At 51.2% G+C, this 20,319-nt stretch overlaps 1 protein-coding gene across 1 annotated transcript in view; it reads left to right on the forward strand.

Moving 5' to 3' along the window:
- The first annotated feature begins 14,541 nt into the window (after window positions 1-14,541).
- The window catches only part of LOC149339852 (venom metalloproteinase antarease-like TtrivMP_A), a 46,136-nt gene continuing 40,358 nt past the window's right edge, over window positions 14,542-20,319 (forward strand). The window contains exons 1-2 of the mRNA XM_089551008.1: window positions 14,542-14,548; window positions 15,784-15,956. Coding sequence (XP_089407134.1) covers window positions 14,542-14,548; window positions 15,784-15,956 — 180 coding nt within the window. The remainder of the gene's footprint in view (window positions 14,549-15,783; window positions 15,957-20,319) is intronic.

The following is a 20,319-nucleotide window of genomic DNA, read 5'->3' on the forward strand; positions in this document are numbered from 1 at the left end:
ATTTAGCGCGATAGTACAAAGTTCCCAAACGGTTCAACACTTTTATACAACAATATACTTGCGTCAGCTTGTTCCTCTCAGTTAATGAAAACAGTCGGAATGGCCGGTTCGATTGATCGTATGCTCGTCCGGCGACACGTTGCCAGTTGGGGCAGCAACTCCAAACTTCTTTAGACAAAACTGATTTATTGAAGACGGGACCGAAATACAAACACTTAGGCGGTTCAAAAAAGGCTGTTAAAAGAAGGGCCGTTTAAAAAAAAGGCTGTTTAAAAAAAGGCTGTTTAAAAGCGGCCGAGACTGAGACTCGGCGCACTCGTCCCTACTCTTTGTTCGCAGCGGGTTTTAACCCTTCGATAATTGGGCGGAGCTTTATTGACTCCCCTCTCGCCCAATTCCAACCAATCCCGCCGCAATGGCACTGTAGGTACAAGTAAGGTGGAGCCCAGTGCTCGCCAGAGCCCGACTCTAGAGGCGCCAGTAAGTCCACTGCTTCGGGGGTTTCAAAAGTCGCCGACCTTACTGTCCCCCACCCCCACTTGACAGGTCATCTCTCTTCAATGGGAGACGGTCGCCGACCCCTTGGTCCCTGACAAGGCGGTCGCGGTCTTTCCCGCAGCCTTGGACAGCATCCGAAGCGCGCGACCCGCTGTCGCCATTCCTAACCCCTCCCGACTTCAGACGGACACGGTAGGGGGGGAATTAGCCTACGGGTGCCGTAGGCTTCAGCCTTAACACTCTCTGCATCACAATTCTACCTCAGATTTCTCACCAAAGCCTAAACTTTCTTCATTTATGTTAGCAGAATTAAATCACAACACAGAAGGAAATTCTACTCCAAACCTAAACCGAAAATTGCTTGAAAACATGACTAAGGCTTTCCACTAAAGCCAGTTTCTAAATTAGCCCCTTCGCACAAAAGAAACTTCGGGTTCAGCGCGGTCCCCATATACTTGCAAAGTAAGCGAGTGGATCTGATTGCTCAGTAAGCCTATCATTGTATAATCTTGTAAGAAACTCGCTATACATAGTTAAAAAAAAGTTAGTGAATGGTTGCCTTCTATCTGTAAACGTTGGATGTGTACGTGGCACAGGTGTAGTCAGTCGCTAGCTGTGATGCAGGAAATCTGCGTTAGCCCGGAGAACATAACATTACTACCGCCTGCTATTCTAAGCTATGCGGCGTTCCTGCTAAGCGCCCAAGTTTCACCACAGTGTGGAAGCGAAGAAAAAAAATAGTTTGGCACTTGGTGGAAACAGCTTTTTTCCTTTTTTTTCGTTCGTCTAGAAACTCAGCTTACTTGCTTACTCGAAATATCTTTTCAAAAGACTTGAGCGCAAGCACTGTATTCATTGCCACCCCGATTACAGTTCAAGGCATTAATCGAATCTCTCTTTAAATTTATTGCTACGAAGAAGGTAACGATGAAGCTGGCAGCGTCGCGTAAGAGAGCGCTTGTGCTAGCCATTATACCATATTTATTCGGGTCATACTGTCGTCCTGTTTCTTCGCTTTTCGCCCCGTAACAATATTAATAAGAGACTGACTGTCGGCAGCTGTATATTCTCGCGAAGTGGGATGCGCACACAAACGCTAATGTCGGCCGCTGCGCAACTCGCATGCCGCAATAGTCTGCCCGATGTCTGCCAGAAAGAGGGGTTAACATATAAGCTCTCCTTTGAAGCGACTGTCAATAAGTCGCCGCACCATTTCTAACTTGACACTTCCCGTCTTTAACATGCGCAGTTATATATATTTTTAAGTGCCTTGACGTCAGCTATACAAGGAAGCGAATAGAGATTGTTATAAAACTTATTATATTAGAAAGCATAATTCCACAAAAACGTATACTTACACTGGCTTTATTTCCCTGCTGTTGACCTTTTTAAATGTTAGTGTTATGGTGATGTTTAAAGTTTACATTAAAAGCAGATTATTGCAACATGGCTAGAGATCCGCTTGGCTAAGTAATAAATCATTGTGACATTCTAAATCTCACCATGTGTGCTGCCTAACTCTGATGAGTAAACGAGCTGACATTTTTGGAGAAACTGTGCTTGCTGACGTGTTTCTGACGCACCACTTCAGATGTAGGCAAGCTTTCTTATGACACGGCGCTTTCTTGCTCTTTTCAAAAATGAAGGCAACTGTCAAGGCAGATCATGCAAAATATTTTGATAATAAATTTTCATAATTCTGAGCGTCTTTAGTAGAGTGGCACGTGTGTCAGAAATCTCAGATCAGAAACACGGGAATTCCCGCAGAACACGTGTATGCTCTGTGTGAAAAGTTCATTGGAGTCACCCCAACGAAATACCACAATCGATCTTGATAAGCAGTTTTGAATGGTAGAATGATTAGCCTTCAAAGCACCGTGCATGGTTCGAACATATAGGAACATATAGGCCGAGCATATAGGACTTCAGAATGCATTTTTTGGTTACTTCTGAATACTGGCTGTCCTTTATAGCAAATAAAGTGCGTCAAAAATTATGCGCATGTAAGATTGGAAACGTTTATTTAAGAAAGTGAAATGGTTAGGAACACCGGAATCACCCCAAAAAACAGCTTCAATTTGCCAGTAGCCGCTCTTCAGGTCCATCGATGAGAAGTACTTAGCGTTGCATAGTCGATCCAGTGTGTCGTCGATGCGGGGGAGGGGGTAGACATCCTTCTTCGTAATGCTGTTCAGGCGGCGGTAATTGACGCAGAAGCGAAGGGTGCCGTCTTTCTTTTTCACTAGGACAACTGGTGCTGCCCAGGGGCTCCTTGATGGCTGGATGATGTCGTCACGTAGCATTTCCTCTACTTGCTTGCGGATAGCTTGGCGTTCTATCGGCGATACGCGGTAGGGGCTCTGCCGCAGTGGTCGGGCGTGTTCGTCTGTGACAATGCGGTGCTTGGCAAGCCGGGTTCGTCGCACATTCGATGCTGATGAGAAGCAATCGCTGTACCTTTGAAGAAGACTGCGTATTTGGTCTTGTCTGCTCCGGTGTAATGCCGGGTTGATGTCGAACGTGGGTTGACGGCCTTGGTCTGATGGTTCTGCGGGTTGGTCGGGTAGGGCAAATACGTCTCTGATGTCTGCCAGCTCGTCGAGGAAAGCGATCGTCGTGCCTTTGTTTAGATGCCGGTATTCTTCGGTGAAGTTGGTTAGCAACACCTGGCCTTGGCCATTTAGGATTTGGGCGACTCCCCTTGCGACGGCCAGTCCTCGATCCAGGAGTAGCTGGGTGTTCCCCTCGATGACGCCTTCGGCAGTTTCGACGTCTCCAGTACCTACGCAGGCGAGGACACTCGATCGGGGCGGCACGCTCAATGCTTCGTCGAGGACGTTTAAGGCAACGTGATGAATTGCGTTCGACGCAGCAGGTATGGCATTCTCCGTGGAAAGCCTGATCGACTTAGATCGAAGGTCGATGATCGCCCGATGTTCATTCAGGAAGTCCATTCCCAAAATCACGTCTCGTGAGCATTGCTGTAGGACCAGGAAGGTTGTAGCATAGGTTCTCCCATTTACAGTAACTCTCGCGGTGCAGCGTCCTGACGGCGTAATCAGGTTACCACCTGCGGTGCGGATCAACGGGCCATCCCAAATTGTTGTCACTTTCCTGAGTCGAACAGCGCATGGCCCGCTCATGACTGAGTAGTCAGCTCCCGTGTCGACCAAGGCAGTAACCGCGTGACCGTCGACCGTAACTTCAAGGTCACTTGTTCGCGTTTTCGTGCTACACGTGGTCTTCGGTGTACGATCTCGGCTTCGTCGGGTAGTGAGGCTGCGGTGGGCGTACTCCGACGTTACTTCTATGGGCAGCGGTAAAGGCGTCAAGTCTGGTCGCGTCGTCGTCGTCGTCGAAGTTGTCGTCGGAGGTGTCGTCGGAGGTGTCGTCGGAGGTGTCGTCGGAGGTGTCGTCGGAGGTGTCGTCGATGGAGGATCTTTGTCCTTGCGCTTAGAAGCAACCTGACCTCCAGAGGCTGCTTTATTCAGTTTAACCTTCGGGGGCTGGGGGAGCGTCCACGCACAGCGTAGCCTCGGCTCGGAGATACGAAGCGCGGAGACGAAGGCGACGGGGAACGTGACAGGTGGCTGGGTGGTGAGCATTCTTCCCGACGCAAAAATTCCTCAATTTCGGCTGGTCGCTGGCCGGGTCGGGGTCGTAGAGCGTCGTAAGAGAACCCTCGGATGCCCAGTCTTCTGTATGGGCAGTGCCGGAGGACGTGACCGGCTTCCCCACAGTGGAAGCATAGTGGGCGGCGCTGGTCGGGAGTTCTCCACTCGTCGCATTTCCGCGGCTGCGCGCGTCGCTCGTAGGACGGGCGGGTTGGGGCGAGTGGGCGGCGGTCCAACGCAGCTGGCTGAGGGCGATAGGGGCTTGGGTCCCGTCGTCGAGGGGCAGGACGGCGCACAGCTGCGGCGTAAGTCATGGCTGGGGGCTGCAGAGGCTGCGTGGGTGTCGGCGTCACACCCAAGGCCTGTTGAACCTCGTCCCGGATGACGTCAGTGAGCGATGAAATTTGCGGCTGCGTTCCCGTTGGCAGCAATCGTCGGAGCTCCTCTCGCACAACTTGACGTATAACATCCCGCAGGTCATTGCTGTTAGCGGTGTCCAGGCAGCTTGCTGAGAAAATGCGCTGCTGGCGGTCATACTGGCGGGCTCGGGCATCCAGAGTTTTTTCCATCGTGGATGCCTCTTCTACAAATTCCGCGACAGTTTTCGGTGGGTTGCGGACGAGGCCGGCAAAGAGTTGCTCTTTAACTCCTCGCATGAGCAACTTTACTTTTTCTTCTTCCTTCATGTTCGCGTCGGCACGCCGGAAGAGACGCTTCATTTCCTCAGTGTACACAGCAACGGTCTCGTTTGGGTGTTGTATGCGAGACTGTAGCAGCTGCTGGGCTCTCTCCTTTCGCACAACGTTCATGAAGGTCTTTAGAAGCTGCTCCTTGAAGGCTTCCCAGTTCGTGAGGTTAGCTTCCTCATTCTCAAACCAGACTTTTGCTGGTCCCTCCAAGGCGAAGAAGACGTACCTAAGCTTCGTAGCATCATCCCAGTTGTTGAAGGCAGCCACACGGTCGAACTGTTCCAGCCATTCTTCGGGGTCGGCGCCAGGCGAAGCGTCGAAGGTTGGTGGCACCCGGGGCTGGTGAAGAATGATTGGAGCCGTCGGCTGGGGCAAGCTCATGGTGGACGTTCCTGCTGGCTTTCGTTTCCGGGTAGGGTCAGGCAGAATCCCGAACTCAGGTGCGTCTCCTAGCAGACGTCGGCTTGCGCGGTGGACTGGACTCAGGTCCTGCGGTGAATGACTCGAAGGGCTGGCGTCGCGACTTGCTGGGGGTATCCGGTACATGGAAGGCTACCCCGCACCTCCACCAGATGTCACGTTGTAGTGACGGCAGTCCAGTGGTCAGGAAGACAGCAACAAAGACTTTCAAACGAAGCTCTTTATTTGGGCTGACTTGCGCCCTCAAAAGAACTGAATCACTCGGCGGCGGCGTAGAAAGAGAAGTTTATTTTTTCTGTTTTAACATAGAAAATACAAAACAAAACAGATGAACTTAATGCTCTGATCAGTCAAGCACATGCTCAGTGACGCAGCACTGAGCACGTCAGTAATGCAGTAGAAATGCCGATACTCGACCGCCGCGCAGGACGATAAAGTATGTCGACCATTTGCGCAAGAACTCAGCCTCGCTCATTGACAGAGCGTCCATGCATGCTTGTTCAAAGAGGCGCGTGCGCAGGCGCTGCAACATTGGGAACATTGTTCTTTGCGGACACCCATTTAAGGATGCCACTCCACGCTGCCGCCACAAAACGAACATGCCGACACACAAGAGCATATTTTGAAACACTTCGGGAGAACTAGTGCGCGCTTCCAGGCGGGTTAAAAACATGCGTGACACTAATGTCCAAAATGTGCGCGCAACTACACACTCAAACATTGCGTGCTGCAAAGTTTCAAGCAGACCGCACTGCGGGCATCGGGCGGAGGGCGCCACGCCCCACGCCGCAAGGCGGTCTCTTGTGGGCAGGACCCGCCAGCCTCGCAGCCAGCCGAAGTCCCTGACATCTGCAGGAAGCGTAGCTGAGGTCAGTCTCGTTTTCTGGAGTTGTTCGCGGGTCAGCGCAGCGACCGTTAGTGCTTCACACATCCTGGAGGGCGGGGTTTCATCAACATCCAGATCGGGCACGCCGGCAGTCAACGACGTCAGTGTGCGACGCACATTAACGAAAAATGCCGGGGGCTGCTCGGCTGTAGGGCCAACCACGTGTTGTGAAAAAAACTCGTTACGCGCTGTACCCAGAAAGTATGTGAGGAGTGTTCTCCCGGGATAGTCTGGGTTGCGTACAAGATCTCGTACTCCTCGCAAGGCGAGCACATTGCACATGGTGCGGATACAAGGTATACCAAACCCACCCATGTACGATGGAAGGCGCATGAACATTCGTGACACAAGTTCGGTTTTGCCCGCCCAAACGAAAGAGCCACAGGCCGAGGTTAGCCTGCGCGCAAACGTGCGCGGTGGGTTTGCGACGCGGGCGACAAAAAAACATGCGGCTAGGATTGTGGACTTAACTATATAGCAGCGCTCTGCCATTGAAAGGCGGAAAGTTGACGCCACCGAGAGGCGTTTCTCAGCGTTCGTGCGGAGGTTAGTCCAGGTTTCGCGGGCTACTTCTCCGCTGGCGAGGAATACTACTCCCAGGACTTTCACTCCCTGCACCCACTCCACCTCGCCCGCAAAGTTCGGTGTGAAGGTGCCAAACCTTAGTGCCTTGCTTTTTCCCCTGTTCAATAGGGCCCCAGATATCTCGCTGTACTCGAGAAACAGCCGCGAAAAAGCGGCGTAGCTATCCTCGTCCTTGAGGAAAAGCGACACGTCATCGGCGTAGGCCGATACCTTGATTTGGCCCTGGCCAGGCAGAGGGAAGCCGCGTATGGATGGGCTGTCGTTAATGCGCCGGATGAGTGGATCCAGGCATAACACGAAGAATGTTGGGGAGAGAGGGCATCCTTGCCTTATGCCCCTGGTGACTGAGAAGGGAGCGCTCTGGTGGCCGTTTACGGAGAGGCGAGCATTCAGGTCTGCGTAAAGTAGGCGCAGCCTGCTGACAATTTGCGGAGGGAATCCGAAGGCTTCAAGGACTCCGAACAGATACGAGTGTTCCACCCGATCGAATGCTTTCGCCTGGTCTAGTGAAACAAAGCACCCGCTGAAGCCCGTCCTGCTGGCAAATGTGAACAGGTCTCTAGTGAGTGCCAATGCATCAAACACAGAGCGGTCAGGGACACTGCTGGTTTGAGCCCGGTGAATTAGGTGAGGTAGGATCGTCCGCATTCTTGTGTTCACTAAAGATGTGACTATTTTGTAATCTGCGTTTAAGAGGCTTATGGGCCGCCATGCTTGCGGGTCGGAGGGGTCACCGCCCGCTTTCGGAATGAGTATGATGCGACATTCGCGGAAAGAGTTTGGACGTAACCCATCCGCGAGGAAGCCGTTGACCATCTTCAGGAGTGCTCCTTGGATCTCGTAAAAAAAGTTTGAATAAAAACTTGTTGGAATGCCGTCTGGACCGGGGGCAGAGGCTGCATTCATACTCTGCAGGATGGCGTGTAGCTCTTGGCTTGTGGCTGGTGCGCAAAGGTTTTCATGCAACTCTTCAGCTACTCGTGGCAAGTTTCCAAAAAAACTTTGTAGAAGCCCGTCATAGCCATCCTGAAGATGTAGCCAACTGTCCGTAGAGAACAGGTTCGAAAAGTGGCTTGCGAAGATCGTGCAGATATCGGCCGTGGTTTTGCTTTGGGTGCCGTCTGGGAGTGTCACGAAAGGCACAGTAGCGGCAGCGAATTCCTCTGCCGTGCCTGCGCGTACGTGTCGTAGCACAGCCGGGTCTGATATCGGCCGCCCGAGCTGGTGTGCACGACTAGCTGCCCCTGATGACTGGCAGAGCAACACGTGGTAACGTGCTTTAAGTAGACTCAGGTAATCGCTCATGGCAAAGGTTAAGGGTGCTCCCCTTTGCACTATACGGATGCGCTTGAGGGTGTCATTCAGTGCATGAGTTACCCGCCGTCTGCGGTCTTGACCGGCCGCCACCAGAGTTGCCTGCCAACGAGCCTTGAGTGTGTCCCATGAATCAGTCGCAACGAAGCTCTTGCACGATGCTGCCAACGCCGTACGCAGCGACGCCACGCTTTCCGGGTCCGCCAGTAGGCTCGTGGCCATGCGCCACGTAACAGTACGTGGGGTGTCCTCACCAAAGTCGAGCCTGACTGACAAGGGGTGGTGATCGGAAATCACCGGCGTGCCTGCAGGGAACGCGAGAACTTCGCAGCTAACGACAAAAGAAGCGAGCATGGTGGAAAATAGAATTTGTCTATCCGACTCGCTGACTGTGCTCTCTCAAACGTCGCTCCAAAGGCATCCCCGTGAAGCTGCACCCACGCGTCAGACAAGCGGAACTGAGTCACGAGATCGCGGAGCGCGGGGGCACCGCAATAACGGCGACCGTGACCCTGTCCGCGGACGTCGCGGTCGATGTTAAGTACACAATTGAAGTCACCGACGATGAAAGTGGGGTAGGGATCAAGGAGGAATGAGTCGAGGCGCTCAAAAAAATCAGAACTACTAGTCCGCCGTGCTGGCGCATATACAACCAACGCACGTACCCGCCGCTGGTTTAGTGTGAAGTCGACCGCAAGAGTGCGGCCGTCCAGCCCGAAAGTGCAATGAGCACCCGCGCGCAGGCAGGGGTTTACAAAAACGACACCAACACCGCACATATGAAAATCAGTCAACGAAAAATAAGCAAAAACAGAAAACCGGGTGGTGAAATTCAGCACATCAAGTGAAGTACGGAAGTTGCATTCCTGTAAAAACAGGATGTCGACGCCCCTAGCCCTGGCAAAGTGCATCACCTCTCTCTGTCTGTCTACGGATTGAAATCCCCGAACATTCAGGGAGAGGAGATGCACAACCGCCATGACTGCCAAGAGCACCGACGGCACAGCATACAACCTAAAGAGCGCTGCCATGGGCGGCGCTTGGCGCGCGCGGCACTTTTTTGCTAGAACGTTCGTTAACAGTCCCTTCGGATTCCGATGATTGGGGGTGGGCACGTTTGAAGTCTGGTCGGGAAAAGTCCATGTTTTCGGGGCCGTCGGCGCTTGTGGCCTCGCTCACCGGTTGCTGCGTGGTCTTGGCGACGCTCGCAGCTGAAGCCGATGCCGACGCCAGGGTCGCCGATGGGAGGGTGTGGCTGGCTGGTGACGGGAAGCGCTCGTCGTCCGCACCTCCAGGAGTCGTCGGTCCTGACACCTGGCCGCACGTCAAGTCGCCTGTCAGGCGAAGCGGCGTGACTTTGTCCGGTACGTCCACCAGGTCGCCCGACGCCACGCTCGACTCATCGCCGCTGCTGCTCTCGGTGTTGAAGGAAGCTGTGCGGGGTAGCGGCGGCAAGGGTTCGGAGAAAACAGCACCGAACGGCTCCACCTCGTTTGAAGGCGACCCCTCGAGCTGCTCCTTCACGGGCACCTCCGTCGCGGGGGTGGGCTCGGGCTCCATCGGGCTGCTGGTCGTAGGGACCACGTCGGCAACAGGCGTCCGGAGGGTTGGTGTGCTCCGTGTTTCCGTGGCCACGTTGTCTTTGCTCGGGGCTTTCCTCGAGGAGGCGGCGGCCGCCGCATACGACCGTGGCCGCAGGCAGTCCGCTGTGGCGTGGCTTCCACCGCAGCGCCTGCAAGCCGCTCCGCATCCTGCCGTGTCGTGGCCGAACACCTCGCAGCGAGCGCACCGCGGCGTTCGACACGCCGCGCCGATGTGGCCGTCCTGCCCGCAGCGGGAACACACCTTCCGGACGCCTCGGTAGTCAAACATGACGCGGTGGCCCTGGACGGTCAAGAAGTTCGGCACCGCCTGCTTCATCTCGATCCGGACCACGCGCGTCCCGTTGCCGACGTGACGACGGCCCTTGAGGACGGGGTGGGTGATGTCCAGCACCTTTCCGTAAGAGGACAGTGCTGCCGCCAGCGCCGCGTCTCCCACGAACAGCGGCACACGAAAAGCCGTCACGTGGACCACGGCGGGTCCCACGCAGGCTACTGGGACGGAAGTGCCATTCACGTTGAAGGCGCCTTCCACTAGCATCTTCTCTGCCGCCGCAGCCGAGGCCATGGCGACGCAGAACTTCATGCCTCCATGGTGTTGGAGGCTCTCTAGCCCTTTCGGGCCGACAACCGACTCGATGCCGTCGACGATGTCGTCAGCCGTCGCGTCGGAAGTAACTACGAACTGGAAACAGTGCGCCTTTGGGGGCGGCGCACGGAACACCGGAGGTGCAGCAGGTCCCGGGCCTCCCATGACGTCACGGGTGGCCGGCTGGGCTGCTGCTTGCACGAACTTCACACAGTTTGCCCGAGCACCGGCAAAGGCACGGCGCCTGGGCGGGGAGGCTGGTTGCGGAACCTCCGGGCCGCAGTGGATCCGGGGCCCGCCTGCACTTGTCGAAACTTCCCACGAAGCCAGCGCCGAAAAAAACTTCGCTGGTTCTGGACGAGCTCGGGCAGCAACAAACGTGCTCGGCGGTCGTCGAACTACGAATGTCCGCTGCTCGCGGCATCGTTCAATTTAAAGCCGCCAAGGAAACTTCGAGATAACAGTTCGAGATCATCTAGAGTAATCTGGAAACACGTAGATGCCGCTCTTCGTGGCTGTGATCAATCGAGATTAGTCCGGTCGCTTCTCGCGTCACAAACAAAAATGATAACAGCCCTTTCCTGCAGCCTTGAGCGTGAACGAACAAACACTACAATGATACGTGGCAATATTCTTGTGTGACACGCAAAGCGAAACATCTTTTTTCTCCAGTGATCTTCAGTTTATTATAACGAATAACACCATAAAATTGTGGAAAACCACACCACCCCAACAGCTACATCCTCAGATTACACTGAAAAATGATACCATGACATCTATAAGTAAAGAGAAGAGCCGATTTGCTTCTCACAATTTCTTAACCTCTGTCTTTAGACAAGAAGAACATTCCAGCAGTATCCCACAGATAACCGGAATTGACGATCAGAATACGGAACCTATAACATAACACGTGCTGAAAAAATGCGTCCCTGATTAATAAACTCTAGCAATCGACTTCCTTTGGCATTGATGACATCAGTACTAGCATGCTTACGAATGCCATAAATTATTCTGTCGTCACCTTCTCTCGCATGTTCGAACAATCGTTGTCACCTGGCGAAATTCCAACGATTCTAAAACTGCTGAAGTAATACGCATTTACATATGTGGTGAAAAAAATAACGTCAGCAACTATAGCCCTTTACCTGTAATAAGTATCCCATGCGAACTTCCTTAACAGATCGTCGCATTATGCATCGCGCGTGACCGCTAACTCAGTAATCTCTGTTTTCCCGAACTGACATGCTTTAACGTGGGATTTTCTTGTGAAACGCAGTTAATCGAGCTTGTTAATAAATTTATTTTTTAAATGAACGAAGGTTTTCAGACGAACTCCTTGTTTTTAGACTATCCGAAAGCATTCGATCGCGTTTCACTCTCCCGCTTAATAACAAAATCATGGGTGCGTAATATTCTCTCATTTCGCAAAGTTCATTGAGAGATACTCGTAAGCTCTAACGGACGTATCGTCTGGTGTGCCCCACGACAGCGTCTTCGTTCATTAGTATTCCTAATCTACGCCAATCGTCTACGATCTCATGCTATTTCGAGCATTGAACTTTTACTACGGCATCATTCCTTGCAGGAGCCGCTTTGGAACGTTAAAAACAAACCGAGCCCTAAGCAAGGTACCTTCGCCGCCTTGAAATACGAGATGACACGCATAAAAATTTTGTGAAGAGCCGCTTTCTAAAATTCTGTCGGACTGAAGGATATGAGGAGAAGACCCTACATGCATTATAAGTTAATAATTCGAAAGACGAAGTACTTTCGGCAGGCCAATAATTCTGAATCGATCCTTAGGAACAAACGAATGCGCAATGCTTCGATGAGAAGAGCTCATCTCTGAAAGCTTTTGCTGTTCATAGAGAAGATGGTTTGGTTTATGGGGTTTAACGTCCCAAAGCGACTAAGGCTATGAGAGACGCCGTAGTGGAGGACTCCGGAAATTTCGACCACCTGGGGTTCTTTAACGTGCACTGACATCGCACAGTACACGGGCCTCTAGAATTTCTCCTCCAAAGAAATTCCAGCCGCCGCGGCCGGGATCGAACCCGCGTCTTTTGGGTCAGCAGCCGAGCACCATAGCCACTGAGCCACCGCGGCGGCGTTCATAGAGAAGAGGAGAACAAACTACATAACTTTAACTCCTATTGTGGTTTATTAAAATAACTACAGTAGGGCGCTGTCGCTATTACGAGACCCTTAGAACGAGGCGATGGCGTTGCAGTTATGATTTGGTCGACCTGAATTTTGTGACAAGCCTTAAGTTACTATGATTTACATCGGTGAGGTTTTGGCCTTCAATATATGAGGAGTTTGTTTTTTCAGAGACAATTACTTTATTAATAAATTTTATCTTATTCTTTACTTACTATGATTTAAAGCATCGTTGAGGTTTGGGCCTTCAATGTATGAGAAGTTTGTTTTTGCAGAGATAATAACTTTATTAATAAATTTTATCTTATCCCAATACTATAATTGCGGAAGTGTCCTTTTTCCGCAGTGGCCTTCTAGAAGAGGGAAGCTGACGTCAACGCGTGAACGCCCAAGCGCGTGCACACACACACTAGCCTTCACGCAGGCACACATACGCGCGTGCGTGCGCTGTGGAAGATTGGGGTAGTCTTCGGCCCCGCACTGCCACTGCGCAGCTGCAGCATTTTCGCTGGATAACCGCTTAGCGGTTCGTGATCGAGTGAACACAGGGAGGGATGACAAAGCGTTTGCGCTCGGTTCATATTTATTATAACTTGCAAATAACATACAGAGCGGGCCAGCTAGCTATAAAACAATCAACGAGGTATTCCTCGGAGGGAGAAGGCTACATAAGAAGTGCTTTCGCTATTACTGGTTGGGGAAGGGGCGAGGCTTCGGAGCTATCGGCGGTGAACGCTTGCACGCGCCAGAAATGGCGGCCGGGTTTTCTCGTGCGCGCCGCATTCATGGGACCAAGCCATCGCCGGGCATTTGCCGCGGGAGACGGCGAGAGCACACGTTTGCTGCGTTCTCTTCGTTGCCTTGAACCAGACGAACGACGGCGGGACGCCACGGACTTTCCGTGCGGCTAGTGCGGATGGCGACGAGAGCGTGCGGCCACAACCGCTCGTGACGCTGGCCCGAACCTGCCCGAACAGACTCTAGCAAACCGGCTGCGGGGAGCGACCGGAGCGCCACCTCGAAGGCTGCGGGGAATTCCGCGCAGCCTTCGAGGTGGCGCTCCTGTCGCTGCTTACGCTCCCCCCTCCTCCTTGCCCAGCCTTGGAAACAGTCATATTAAGTAATCGAATTCCGTACAGCTGGCGTGAGAGTAAAATGAATTCGATTTTTATAGGCAAAGGAGATTCGATGCTCATAAAATTCTTCAGACTGATTGAGATAACATCTGTCAATACAGGCTGGCAACGCAGGCGGTGAAATTAAAAATTCATTCATGGGTAGAAAGTAATAAGATACTCGGAGAACTTCAGAACAGACTCAGAAGGGGTATGTGCTTAGATGATAACCGGTTCGTACTTACCCAATTCATAGAAATAGCTAAGGCGGAAAACAGACCTCAGTATTTAGCGTTCCTGGACAGAAGCGGTGCATTCAACAGCTTGAACAGGAAACTTCTGTGCAGCATAATAAAACGTGAAGGTATCGGTTATGAGACAATTTATCTGCTTCATGAAATATACCACGAAATAAAGGGACAAGAAGTGAAACTGTCGTGGTACGCCATGGATTACGGCAAGGTTGTCCTCTATCCCCGCTGTTGTACATGCTTTGTATGATAAATATGAGAAAGAAGCTACAAGAAAGTAATCTAGGTTACAATCTCTCATACATATTAGGTGGAAAGGTCGTTGAGCAACGGCGCCTCGATTTAATCAATATGGGTGATATTGTACTGTTAGCCAGGAAGATTTGCTGTGGTTAATTGTTGTGCAGACGAAGAAGACGCTTTAGGTTTCAGTTTTAACGCATTTAAGTCGGGTGTGATGATTTTCAATCATACAACTGATCAGGTGCTCACAATAAAAGACCATGAAATACCTAGGCGAAGAGATGCCGGGATAATGGAACATAGGACATTAGAGGGGTACAACGTATAAGATGTACCGAGAGGTATTTGGAAAGGAGTGATGGTGCCAGGGCTCACTTCGAGAAACGCAGTTTGTGCCTAAAGGCAGAAGTGCAGCCGAAATTAGAAATAAATAAGAGAGCTGTTAAAAGATTACCACTAGGTGCCCACAGGAAAACCACAAAGGAGATAGTACAGGGGGCATGTGCTGGGCATCGTTCCAAGCACGGGAAGCTGAGAGTAAATTATTATATGAACAACGCCTGAGAAAATTGGACTATGACAGGTGGGCAGATATGGTTGTAGCGCCGAGACAGACAACACACAGAAAGCTAGACGGGACAGGCGCTACAACCCTTTTCTGGAAACATGCACCAACTAGCCCCCCAACAAGTATTACGCAGATATGGTATTTAGATACTTATACAGAAAGAACGTTGACTCACAATGGCGGAAAATGACTAGGAAACTAACTAGTAAGTATGCAGGACACAAGGACAGAGGGATATAAACAGCTTTAAATTTCAGGAAAAAACGCAGAATCTAGAACTAGACTAGATGAGTGGAAAAGAATCAGAGTGTGGAACTATATCGAAATTGGAAAATTCATATCAGGAAGGGGCCGTTCTATGATAACTCAAGAGGCAACGCCCTACTCTTTGAAGCTACATCAGGGTGTCTTAATATGCGCAGCTACAAAAAGAAATGTATGGAGATGACGTATATGCAGTGTGTGGTAAATCTGTGCAAACAAATGAGCATCTTATACTCGAGTTTGATGGCATCCACCCGGAAGTCGACAAAGGCACAGTCGCTCTCCCTGAGGCCACGGGATTGAGGTAACAATGGTGATGTGAATGAAATGCGGTGGAAGTTGGCAAAAAGCGATTGGAAGATTGGTGGCTCAGAAGTAGAGCATGACAAATGGTTAGTATAAAGTGTAGAATTAAAAATGAATTTAACGGAAATGAGGTATCTATTGGCCGATTTATGACGTCATTAAAGAAATATAAAGAAAAAAAGCCGAGCACGGTGGCAACTGCCACCAACACGTTTCATAAGCCGCGTTTACATGAATGCGACAAAAGTCGACTCCAGTTCACTTTTTGAGGGAAAGTGTAAAAACGTCGAGGAGGAGAGTAGAGGATGAGTCGTGCCTTTCCTTCTCAAAACCTGCTCTTTCCCTCGAAAAGTTGACTGTAGTCGACTTCTGTCGCATTCATGTAACCGAGGCTATAGGGTACGTTGCTGTCTTCCATGCATCTGTCTTGGATGTGATGGTGGTCGGCCGCCGCGAGACAGTGGGGAAGCAGATCTTTCACAGTGCACAGACGCACGCACACATAGGCCACACACGCAAATACACGCACACATACGCCATACACGCGCATTCCCCCCCGCCCCCCCACACACACAAACACACGTACACGCACACGCACACGCACACACGCACTGAAAAGATGACGAAGGGATTGAGAACTTGGTGTGTGCTAGCAGGACTTCCTTTCTTACACCATGCAGGGGCTCCCGTGAAAGCTGTTGTCTTCCCTCGAGTCCTAGAGGAGCGAAGCGACGGTGGGGAGTTGCTCGTGGCCATCCGGGACAATCAGACTTTGAGGCTGAAGAGAGCGTCCGTGCTGCGGCGACAGCTGGATGTCACGACATTCGAAGAAGATAAGGAAGTCGTTCATTATGTGAGAGCGCTCCTTTCTTCTCGTACCAGTATGAAATGCTCTCTTAGGACACTCGTGACTTGCGCCTCAGTATTGTGCAGCCCACAAATAAGCTGGCGATATTTTGTGCCGCAGCACAAGTGTAGCCCTTTTGAAGTGCAGATGTTACTGCTTCGATTCGAAAGTGCGCCGCCTCACTTGCAGTTCCGGCTGCAGGCACAGAGGGCAGAATGTACCTGAAAACCACACTGGTGGCAGAGGGACCCCATCGCTAACCTAATTGCACATTATCGTCTGAGATGTCATGCTGTGCCGGCGAAACGAGGCCTTCATGATAAGTAGGGCCCGGAAATTTAGGCACTAAAAAACCCCGAAATAGGCAGGCATCTAGGCTCTAAAAAATATTGAAATAGGCGCTATAAAGCAAAAATAGACGCTTTGCATAATACTCTTTACTCATTAGTACAAGATTTTTAAGTCAAGCACGGAGCATACGCAGTCCTCAACTGAAGCAATAAAGCGCATTCTCAGGTTTTCGAAATTGGAGCTCATTCGGTTTTTGCTAAGCATAGCTTTGTACTTTAAAAGGCTTCTTTTGACATCACATAAACTTAGTGGCGCGAACCTAAAATTTGAGAGTTGATAAAGGCTAAGCCTTCAGGTGATGTGGCCGTATCGTCTCCGCGTAGAAAGTCTCTGATTTGGGAAATTGTTTCTAGGCGCGTATTTTTTTTTCTACCAATTGTTGCATCTTCGTTGAAGCAGTAGCGCCCAGTCCCCGAAGTGCTGCGGTACTTCTGCCACTACCTTCAACAATTCCTCTGTTGAGAGTCCAGCCTTTTCCAACTTTGTCATCCTTTCCTTCAATGTTGAGAAGATTGCACTAATGTATGTCAGGTCTCTTTCCAAGCTCGCCTCTTGCTACATTTCGAGATAAACATACGTTCAAGTTACAATTCGAGAAAAACGTTTGGCGAGACCCGCGCCTTTTGTGCGTGCGTCGGCGCGCGCCTTTCACCACACTCAGACAGATGTCCAAAAATTAAAAAACGGCACCGAGGACCGAAATGCCGGATTTAGGCATTTATAGGCAAAAAGTGCTGTTAAATAGGTAGTATTTCCTAAAAACCGGGAAAAAGGCAGGCAAGTGCAAAAATCCCCCGTTTAGGCATTTATAGGCATGTTTAGGCAAATGCCTAAATTTCCGGGCCCTAATGATGAGATACGAAAAAGTTCCAAGAGCCATAATTATTGTAGCTTGACAGCTGCCAGTTGCAAATGCGGTTATATCCTTTCAGCGCCGAAATCTTATTATCTGGGCAATAATTTCTGGAACAGTGTTTATAGGGGATATTAAAAGTAGATGCTACTTTTACTACATCGCTGAATTGTACGTTGCTGATGAACAATCAAACGTGAATCATAAGCAAAAATTGACTATTTTTTTTTGAAAAGTAGTCGAGAAGCAAACATAAATTGTGTGTAAGGTGGTCACCGCTGCTTTCACAATTACGTTTCTTTTTCTACAAAAGAGGGTTATTTTACGTCCCCACAGAACCAGGCTCCTAAATGCAAGTTTTTCACGTGATAGTGTTAAGGCTACAGTTCTGCAAAAAATTCGGCGTCGTCGGTGTCGCCTACGTCGGCATTGTGAGCGAAAAAGCAGTTCGTCTACCTGCCGCCTACATAACGTTACCTTGTGACGTCATCACAGCCTCAGTATCTTGCGTACGCGCCTGGCGTGTCCTGAAGTGTGTTCTACTGTTGTACTCGTTCGTCGCGCGTTTTCATTGCATCTCCAAGCATGAACCAACTAGCCCAAGCAAGATTTTTACTTGACGCTATTTACCCCGTGCGTTAATCGTCCTACCAAGTTTCCTTGAAGGGATGCGAAACATTACAGAACCAAGTACGTGAAATGCTGGCCGATGAGACCACTGAACCATCCCATAGCCAATTAGCTGCTCCGGTGGTGCTGGGGAAGAAAAAGATGGAACTCTTCGGTTTTGTATTGACTATCGCCATCACAAAAGAGTCACGAAGAAGGACGTCTATCAACTTCTGCGTAGAGATGACACCTTTGATCGCCTGCGCCATGCACCTTACTTTTCATCCATCGATCTTAAAAGTAGATGTTGGGAAATAGAAGTCGACGAGCAGGACCTTTCAGAGCGCTATGGACACCGTGCTGACAGGCCTAAAATGGCAAGCATGCGTTGTCTGCTTTGATGATGTCACTTTTTTAAGTACATTCCACGAACACCTTGAGCGCATAAAAGCAGCCCTGGAGGCTATCAGAAACCTGGTTCCTCTCTCAAGCCTACGAAGTGCGAGTTAGCTTATGACGAACTGAAATTTCTTGGCGATGTCGTCAGTCACGAGGGAGCCCGTCCTGACCCCTATAAAACAGCGGCCGTCGCTTCTTTCCCGACACCATCGGATAAGAACGCCGAGAGGAGGTTTCTGAGCCTCTGCGCTATTAGGATTGGGGATCCCACCGTTGCCACCACTATTAAAACTTGGCATCTCACCGCTGCCACCACTGTTGGGTCTGGGCCTCCGAGCCAAGAAACGGTCGAGGCGACGGTGAGTCAAAGGACGTTTATGTACAATATGTACAAGGGCTTTTACATGATAGATGCACCGGCCAAGAGCACCACGGGCTAGCACAAAGAAGAAGGGCGGCCCCGGCGGCGAGCGTAGCTCCGGCGTGATGGCTCTTCTGCTGCCCGTTGTTGGGTTTGGGATGCCCCCCCCCCCCCCCCCCCCCCCCCCCCCCTCCCCTCCTGCCTAAGTGGATTAAGGCAGCGACCTTCCAGGACCGTGGGACCACGGTGGCAGCGGCGAAAGTCAAAGACCGCCGAAGGCCGAAGATGCGGCGACGTTGGCGGCGTCCCGTGGCCGAGTCGACCCTCGGGTCAACGAACAGAGTGGTGGTGTGCTGAGTGAAATACAGCAGTGTTTAATTACTGAGCCTCTACCCTCTCCCATCAACCGAGCTACGAGAGAGCGGGACAGCCAGCACCGCCCAGCCGTGGGTGGTACTTCCCGGGTCCACGTCTGCCCATGCGATTGGACGTCATTCTTCGAACTATATTCCCCAGACAGGGATCTGGGGAATCCGTGCGTTATTTAACGGGCGTTGTTTTGAGACTCCAGTGCACTCCTGTTGACTCCTGAAGAAGTTCCCCTTCACTGAGAGTCGCTCTCAGTTACCCTTTTTGTAAATAATGTAAATATTCCTGCATAAACTTCTTCCTTCCTTGTCTTTCTACTTCGTAACCCCGTCTCCCGCCTTCCTCGTCCCTTCTCCGGCCCGACCACGCTCACCCGATCCTGATAACTGGTTGCCAGCGGTGAGATGGAAGCTACGTCTCAACAGTTTAATTGCTCGAGATGCCCAAGCCAAGTCACCGGCTCCAACGGACCCCGGCAGCTACGTGATTGACGGCATCAGCTACGCTTACGAAGACCGAGAGATGGACGCGTCAGGTCAACGGCTTCAACGGACCTCGGCAGCTACGGGACTGACGGCGTCAGCTGTATCTCGGCAGGGTGAGTGCCCGATGTTTGCCATTTGTTTCGCCAGACCGCACTAGCACAGGCAGATGTTAGTAGTGGATTTTGGATTTCTGGGAAATTAAGATTTTGGCAATTTTGTGTTTTGTTCGCCTCAAGCTAAGGATTGTGTTTTAGCGGGGATCAGCGGCACGAGGTGCGTTCCGCGATGGAGAAGTTCAAGGTAGAGGACCTCCTTGAAATTTTGAAAGAATTGGGGATATCAGTAGACCCCTCTAAAACGAGAGAGGTGATTTTGGATGTGATGCGGGCGGAGGAGGTGACAGTCGAGGAGGCAGACGAGACGTGGGAGACGATTGTTGAACGAAAAGCGGAGCAAGAAACGCGAAGGCTTCTCCAGGAGAGAGAGAAGCGAGGGGCGCAGGAAAAGCGAAAACTCCGCGAGGAGAAAGAAGAGAGAGAACTGCTTCAGCAGCAGGAAAGACGAAGGCTCCGAGAGGAGCAAGAAAGAGAATGGCAGGAGCAGTGTCGTAGGAGACGCGCTGAGCTTGAGGAACTGCGGGAACGAGAGCAGCAGGAGCTCATGCGTAAGATGCAGTTTCTAAAATGGAAAAGGGCTCGAGATCGTCTGAGGAGTTACCGCAGAGGCGAGAGCTTCAGAGCTTTCCTCGACAATTTTGAGCGGATCTGTACGGAGGAGGAGCTCGCTCAGGGCGAATGGTCGATGATGTTAGTGGCCATCCTCCCTGGTGACGTCGGCGGTGTATTGGCGCGCCTGTCCGACGAGGAAGTCGACAATTATGAAAGTGCGAAAAGCGCCCTCTTTCGCTTCTTCGGCATAAGTGTAGAAGTCGACTCCAAAGGT

The sequence above is a fragment of the Amblyomma mixtum genome, chromosome 6 (genome assembly GCF_055824585.1).
Source record: "Amblyomma mixtum isolate Tamu chromosome 6, ASM5582458v1, whole genome shotgun sequence".
NCBI lineage: Eukaryota > Metazoa > Arthropoda > Arachnida > Ixodida > Ixodidae > Amblyomma > Amblyomma mixtum.